The sequence below is a fragment of the Otolemur garnettii genome, unplaced genomic scaffold (assembly GCF_000181295.1).
Source record: "Otolemur garnettii isolate 467f Iridium unplaced genomic scaffold, OtoGar3 scaffold00050, whole genome shotgun sequence".
Lineage (NCBI taxonomy): Eukaryota > Metazoa > Chordata > Mammalia > Primates > Galagidae > Otolemur > Otolemur garnettii.
The window spans coordinates 9422837-9430798 of record NW_003852445.1 but is presented as its reverse complement, the minus strand read 5'-3'; the positions used below and the strand labels follow the sequence as shown (position 1 = coordinate 9430798).

The 7962-nt window shown below is 41.2% G+C and overlaps 1 protein-coding gene across 1 annotated transcript in view; it reads right to left on the bottom strand.

Moving 5' to 3' along the window:
* Positions 1-7962, bottom strand: part of STARD9 (StAR related lipid transfer domain containing 9) — a 128224-nt gene that overhangs the window by 69177 nt on the left and 51085 nt on the right. The window contains 1 exon segment of the mRNA XM_012806315.2: positions 5422-5455. Coding sequence (XP_012661769.1) covers positions 5422-5455 — 34 coding nt within the window.

Below are 7962 nucleotides of genomic sequence, written 5' to 3'. Positions count from 1 at the left end.
GATGGCTAAGGAAAATTCATTTAGCCAGCCAGTCTTTTAAAAAAAAAATTTTTTTTTTTGAGACGAGAGCCTTACTTTGCTGCACTCGGTAGAGTAGAGTGCTGTAGTGTCATAGCTCACAGCAACCTCAAACTCTTGGGCTCAAGTGATTCTCTTGCCTCAGCCTCCCAAGTAGCTGGGACTACAGGTGCTTGCCACAACACCCGGCTATTTTTAGTGATGGGGACCTCACTCTTCCTCGGGCTGGTCTCAAACCTGTGAGCTCAAGCAATCCACCCTTCTTGGCCTCCCAGAGTGTTAGGATTACAGACGTTAGTCACCATGCTCAGCCCATTAAATATTTTTAAAATGACTACTATATATGCTGAGAATAATATTCCACACTTAAAAAAACCAACTATATAGTCCCTAGTTTTAAGGCAAAGAGCTATGAAAAGGGTTAGGGCAAAGACTTGCAAGCAAAATAATTATTTTTCCTCCTCATAATGAGAAAATGTTTAATATGGTTTATAGGGTAAAGCTACTTGAAATATTGCCCAGAACATATAAACTCAGAGTCCTAATATCCACCCTGAGAATCCATTAAGCCCAATGTTAGGTAGAGATTTTCCCTGTGGTTCAATTTCCTAAACACTCTCTCCTTAAATTGACCCAAACAGCTGGGTGGTTCTGCTGGCCATTTACCTCTGTGATAGGTAGTTTTAGTGAATCAGAAACAGCCAGAGGTTCTCATGTGAAAACTCTTATACTTTGTTAACTATCTGAACACTATTAGACCCAGGTCTCAAGAAAAACAGCCAATCTTATGGGGAAAGCACAGTTTTCCAGTTTAACCAGCATTCAGCAGAATGTCCCACATGCATCTGTGTACCTTGGCTTGTACAGCAGACATTTACCATTTGCATTGTTGCTTCCCAGCTTCCAAACACCCTTCCTATTTGAGAGGAATCGTTGACTGTGTCAGTCTTGCTGGGAACCAGGGGCCCAATCCTCTACTAAAGAGACCAAACACATACTCATCCCCACCTCCTGCCAGCTAGAACACTAGCACAGGAATGAGGTCTGCCAAGTAGATGTTCTCACTTGAATTTTGAAAGAAAGACACAGAAACAAAACAATAGTTGCTAAATTCTCAGTGGCGCCATTAAGAGTCCAGTAGCACTGCTGGCTTAGCACTCAGTGGGAGAAGCGCCCAGTGTAGTGCCCAAATCAGACTGTTCAGTGACCTGGCTTTGCCTGGGTTCCCTGCTGCCTGGGGTCTCATGCCTTCCTGCCCACTTTTTAACTTTCCCTTTAATTCTGTGAATATCTGGTATGGTTCCAAGTAGTAGTGTGGTTCTTATACTTCAAAGCTATGTGATCTTGGGTAAGTTTCTTAAACTTTGTGAGTCTCAATTTCCTTACTTATAGAATGTATATTTTGTATGTATATCCCAGGTTCACAAAGATAAAGTAAAGTAATACATGTAATCAGAGACAATAGAGACAGGCAGGCATTGTTAACTCAAGACTACACCACTTGCTCTATGTTTTAGCAGCTGCAGTTGGGCTTCCTGGCCAGTGAACTGTTTATGTTTTGTTTTCAATGCTCCCAATATTCAGACACAGAGCCAAAAGAACCCCGGCAGCAGGGCAAGACTTGGGCCTTAGACAATTCCCTTCCCAACCTCCTTCCCAACACTCTCTGTTCATCAACTCGGTATTAGCAAAGCTAAAAACCTGGGCAAGGTTCTCTGCCTCCTGAAGTCCGTCTAGGTGAAATTCCTGGAGACTGAAGATGGAGGGGTAATGTTCTCTTCATCAGACCACCTGAGTTAGCTGCCATCTATTACATTTACTAGTTGGAAAATCTTATACAAAACTCCACCTTTCTTTCTAGTACCCCAGCAGGAAATGGGAACAGAGATGCAGACAGAGCAAAAGGCACGGCTAGTTTGAAATGTTATTTCTTCCCACAGCTCAGGCACAGCTGAGCAGAGTGAGCTCAGTGGATGATGAGAAAAACAAAAATGTTACTTTGTTCATGTCTTTATTCAACTTTGAATAATTCCCTGGCGGTTAAAGACGACAACACGCAACCACTAGTCTCCAAACTTGGGATTGGTGGAAAATGTTAGGATGCAGCTAGCGTTCTTTACAAACTGTGGGGTTTAGTTCATTATAAGTTCCTGGGAAAACTGCAGCCTTAGATAGCACACCACAGGGGCAGATGATACCATGTCCCACTCCTACCGTGATAATATAATCAAGCAAATGGAAACAATTTGCTGTGAACACCAGGAACAGTGTGAAGGCCAAAATAAGTCACCAAAAGGCGATCTGAAGCTAGAGGGTTGAGCTCAGAAGGAGAGATGGGCAGACTGACTTTTTTCCTGGAGTACAAATAGATGAAAGCATTGGTATATGGTATGTAACATAGCGCTTCCAAATCTTTTTAAGTATGAGTGAGATAATAGGTGATAGACCACTGGAAGCTTCCATGTGAGGACTCCTAAAACCTGAAGCCAAAACCAAAAGCAACAACACCCAATATTGTTAGGCAACTGAATCTAGGAATCACAATTGTTTTTTACGTTTTCAAAAGAATAAGAAGACAAGCCGCAGACTGTGAGAGAATATTTGTAAAAGACATACATGATGAAAGACTATTATCCAAAATATACAAAAAGCTTTTAAAACTCAACAATGAGAAAATGAACAACCTAATTAAAACTGGCCAAATGATCTGAACAGAAATCTCCCAAAGAAGATACATAGAAAGCAAATAAGCACATGAAAAGATGCTCAACATCATATATCATGGAGGAGCTGCAAATTAAAACAATGTGATGCCACTACATGCCTACGAGAATGGCAAAAATCTAATGCACTGGCAGCACCAAATGCTGGGGAGGATGTGGAGCATCACTGATTGCTGGCGGGAATGCAAGATGGTATGGTCACTTTGGAGACAGTTTCTCATAAAACTAAACATACTACCATACGATGCTGCAATCCCACTCCCTGGTTTCTACTAGAAAGAATTAAAAACTTATGTTTTAATTTATGTTTAACACTAAAACCTGCACATGGATGTTTACAGCAGCTTTATTCATAATTGTCTAAATGTGAAGCAACTAAGATATCCTTCAGTCAGTGAATAGTTTGCAGTACAACCAGACAATGGAATATTATTCAGCACTAAAATGAAACAACCTATCAAGCTGTGAAAAAACATGGAGGAGTCTTGCATATTACTCGGTGAAAGAAGCAACATATTGTATTATCCCAACTACAGAGCATTTGGGAAAGTTCAAAATTATAGAGACAATAAAAAGATCAGTGGTTGCCAGGAGTTAGGAGGAGGGAGGGATGACTAGGCAGTGCTCAGAGGATTTTTCAGGTAGCAGACCTATTCTGTATACCATCAAAACCCACAGATTGTACAACACCAAGAGTGAACCCTAAGGTAAACTACGGACTTTGGATGATAATGATCTGTTAACCTATGGTCACAGATTGTAACAAATACACCCTTTGGTGCAGGGTATTGATGGAAGGGCTCAACATGTGGAGGTGGGGGGTATGAGAACTCTGTATTTTCCATGCACTTCTACTATGAACCTATGAACTGCTCTAAAAAATTGTCTATTTTAATTTAAAGAAATAGTTTGGGCAGGGCACAGTGGCTCACATCTGTAATCCTAGCACTCTAGGAGGCTGAGATGGGAGAATCTCTTGAGCTCAGGAGTTAGAGACGAGCCTAAACAAGAGTGAGCTCTTAATGTACATAGTTACCATTCAATAATAATAAAAAAAAAAGAGTGAGCTCTATCTCTACTAAAAATAATTAGCCAGATGCTGTGGTGGGCACCTGTAGTCCCAGCTACCTGGGAGGCTGAGGCAGGATGGCATGAACCCAGGAGTTCGAGGTTGCTGTGAGCTAGGCTGACACCATAGCACTTGAGCCTGGACAACAGGGTGAGACTCTGTCTCAAAATAAGTAAACAAACAAATAAATAGAAATAAAGTAACTATATGCATATGTAAACATATACATAAGTATATGCAAATATTTGTATATATTCCCTAGCTTTGTCTAACTCCACTGAGAGGACTTGCGAACAACAGACATGATCACATGTGGTACCTATAACCTGGCTTATAAATACTATTTCCCATTAACAGGAAAAATTGGGTATCACAATTGTTAAGTTAAGTCTAGCCTAACCCTGCTGCCTTACATTTTGAAACTTCAGTCTAAAGGTCTCTCCATACATAGCAAGTGAGGTAACCTAACTGGATATATAACAGACTGTAACCTGGTCTCCTAACAAGTAGCCAAGTCTCAGCCAATGACTGGTAGCCAACTGTTCCAGCCATGTTCAAACCTGGCTTCACATAAGCCTCATACTGTCACTTACTAGCTGTGTGACCCAATGTAAGTCACATGTTGTGTTTCCTTTCAGATCAGCAGTAAAACAGGGATGATGAGGAAACCTCCAAGTTTATCATAAGACTGAAATGAAGGGAGCTACGGGAAAACAATACATGGAAATGTGGATCAAGCATAAGGCATTTATTTTACAATCCTTTTGAGACAAATTAACAACTATAGGCTGGGACTGCCGTGTGTTCTCGTTAAGCAGGTAGAATTGGAGGTCGGCTTACACTCCCTGAGACAGCATCTCAGGGACGATGGCGGAGGGAGATAATCGTAGCACCAACTTGCTGGCTGCAGAGACTGCAAGTCTGAAGAGCAGCTGCAAGGATGGAGAGAAATGACGCTGATGACGGATAAGTCTTCTGATGGGAAAGAGCCTGGTTTCCACCTGCTATCATGGGTGTGGTTTCTTTGGTGTTTCTGATTATCTACTATCTAGATCTGTCTGTTCTGTCCAGTGTTTGCTGTTTTGTTATGTTTTTTTGCTTGTTTCCATTCTAAAGCCTAGAATTTTTGGCTCCAATAGACTACTGAACACCAGCAAAGATTCCATGAAAACTGTAGCAATCTAATAAAAACTCGATGCAGAGCTGTGGGCTGGTGGAAACGCCTCTTCACACTAAAGGAAGAAAAGCCTAAAATGTACCTCAGGACCATGATCATTTCTCTTGCTGCGGTTGCTTGGGTGGGACAAGTACATAACCTGCTTCTCACCTACCTGATAGTGACTCTTTCTTTCTTTTTTTTTTTTTTTGTTTTTGTTTTGAGACGGAGCCTCAAGCTGTTGCCCTGGGGAGAGGCTGTGGCATCACAGCTCACAGCAACCTCCAACTCCTGGGTTCAAGTGATTCTCCTGCCTCTGCCTCCCAAGTAGCTGAGACGACAGACCACAACACCTGGCTGTTTTTTGGTTGCAGCCATCATTGTTTGGCAGCTAGGGCTGGATTTAAACCTGCCAGCTCAGGTGTATGTGGCTGGCGCCTTGCTGCTTGAGCCACAGGCGTCGAGCCCATACTGACTTTCTTACTGTTGCTTCCTGGACTTAACCAACATGGAATCACCCCAAAGTACATTGGAATGGCCAAAAGGGAGATAAACGAACTTCTCAAACAAAAAGAAAAATGAATAATCCATCTGCTTTGTTCTGTGTGATAATGGGATGTACATTGTCCTTGGAATAGTTTCTATTATACTGTCTGGAAACTAAAATGCTTCAGAAGTAGTTCTTTGCCTCTCCCTCACTCTGCCCGTAGATAATAGAAACTCAGACTCACGTGTATGGCTTGGTCCTAGTGTCTTCTCGTCCAGTGCAGTTGGGTACATTCTCATCCTTTGGGCTTATATGGACAACTCATTAGCAAGTATGAGTTATTTTGATTTTTCTCACCCAGCATTAATTGAATTCTTGTTTTAGGCAACTTCATTTAAAATAATATAGTGGTGGGCTCGGCGCCTATAGCTCAACCGGCTAAGGCGCCAGCCACGTACACCTAAGGTGGCGGGTTCGAATCCCCAGCCCGGACCCGCCAAACAACAATGATGGCTGCAACCAAAAAAAAAAATAGCCAGGCGTTGTGGCGAGTGCCTGTGGTCCCAGCTACTTGGGAGGCTGAGGCAGGAGACTCACTTGAGCCCAGGAGTTGGAGGTTGCTGTGAGCTGTAATGCCACGGCACTCTACCCAGGGGGACAGCTTGAGGCTCTGTCTTTAAAAAAATAATAATAATAAAATAAAATAAAATAATATGGTGGTGGACTTTAGTGTGATTAAAGTGACCTTGGATAATTGATGGAGCTGATCTTTGCTTTAGTTAGATACAGGGTAGTGGTCTGTGGCTATGGGAAGCTGGTTCTTCTGTCTGCTTTCACAGTCTGCTTGAAAACTGACTTCAGGACCTCAGAGACCAGGTTTACCGTTTCTGATGAAGAGACCATTCATTCCTCATTCTGTTTCTTTGCTGTGAGAGAAGAATCCCCATGATTCTTAGCCCCTATTAATAATTCCATGACCTAGCATGTGTAGGTCTCTGCCTTGTGCAAAATGTAGCAATTTGTACAAAACATTGGTTTTTTTCTCCCAAATGAGGAGATGTGACATGCTTAGAGCTCTTGTGTCCCCTTGCACTAAGACTTTTAAGTTAGTAAATCTGTGAAGGCTTTTTAATAGCAGACATTCAGAAGATTCTATTTAGCATTTTTAGCATACTTTAAATTTAACATAATACACAGTAGTTTAAGACTTATATCTATGACCTTTACTCCAAGACCATCCTCCAGGGAAGGCCAGGAGTCTTCTATGTTTAGTTAAGATTCATTCATTTCAGTAGGAAATAATCTTATCTGATTAATTTTGGAGACCAGAATATGCCTTTAAAGGTAATCCTCAAAATGCTCATTTTATTGTAATTACCTGGCCATTTCAGTCCCCACAGGTTTGACGTAGGAGATAGTGACTACACTGGTGTCTGATATTTTGTCCTAGATGTTTCTCTGAAAAATGCAAGGGCTGTTGGTAAGAGCAGACTCTGGTCTACTTAGATTTTGTAACTCCTTGGAAAGTTTATAATCACTCTTTCCTTCTCAGCAGCTAGAAATTTAGAGTAGTTGAAATCTGTAGGAATGAACCTCCAAGGGCCAAATCATGTGACAATGGGAACAAGTCTTAAACTGATTAGCTGTAATATAGTTTTGTGAATGCACTGTACTGATACTGTAAAATCTGTACCTTGTTATATATCTGTTCCTATTACATGTTATTATCTCCCATTTCAATACTGCTATAAGTGGTAATACCCATTGTAGCATATGTTTGATTTTTTTTTTAACGTTTCATGTGAAAACTACCTTAACTTTACATTTGTTTCCTCATTGTAAATAAGCCCATCTTCCTATGCATTTTGTGTGTGTGTATACATGTTCTACTAATTATTCTACTTTGGCAGTTTAAATCCTGTATTATTTCTTCTACTTTGCTTTGTGTAAAAAAGGAAAATAAAAAAAACCTGGAATTTTTTTTTTTAATTAACAACTACGAAGAGAAAATGAAACACATTCTGTAGGTTCAAGAAACAGGCTGTGGCACTGTATCAACCAGGGTTTGAGCAAGAACAGATAGTATACTCAAGTTAGAATAATTCAAGATCAGTTAAGTAAAAAGACCACTTACAAAGGGAGGGAACAAGAAACCGCAAAGGATAACGCAGTAATCTGGAACCAATAACAGTGGAAATCCACCACCCCTGGGCCCAAAGGGACAAGGGAAGGAAGTAGTCACCAAAATCTAGAAAGAGAGAGTTATGCAGAGAAAGCCAGCTTAAGACAGGCTTGACGTTGAATCAGGGATGCCAGACCAAGGCAGTCCCACAGGAGGAAACCTCTTCTTCTGATCACCTGGGGCTCTCCTTTGTTCAACCCCCAGCTCAAGACAGAGGGCAAGTGAACCACGGATTAGTTCAGAAAGTCAGCCCCTGGGGTACAGAGTAAGGTGGAAATGGGTGAAGAGTTGATACAGAAGAAAAAAAGAAGATACTATCTTTTTTTT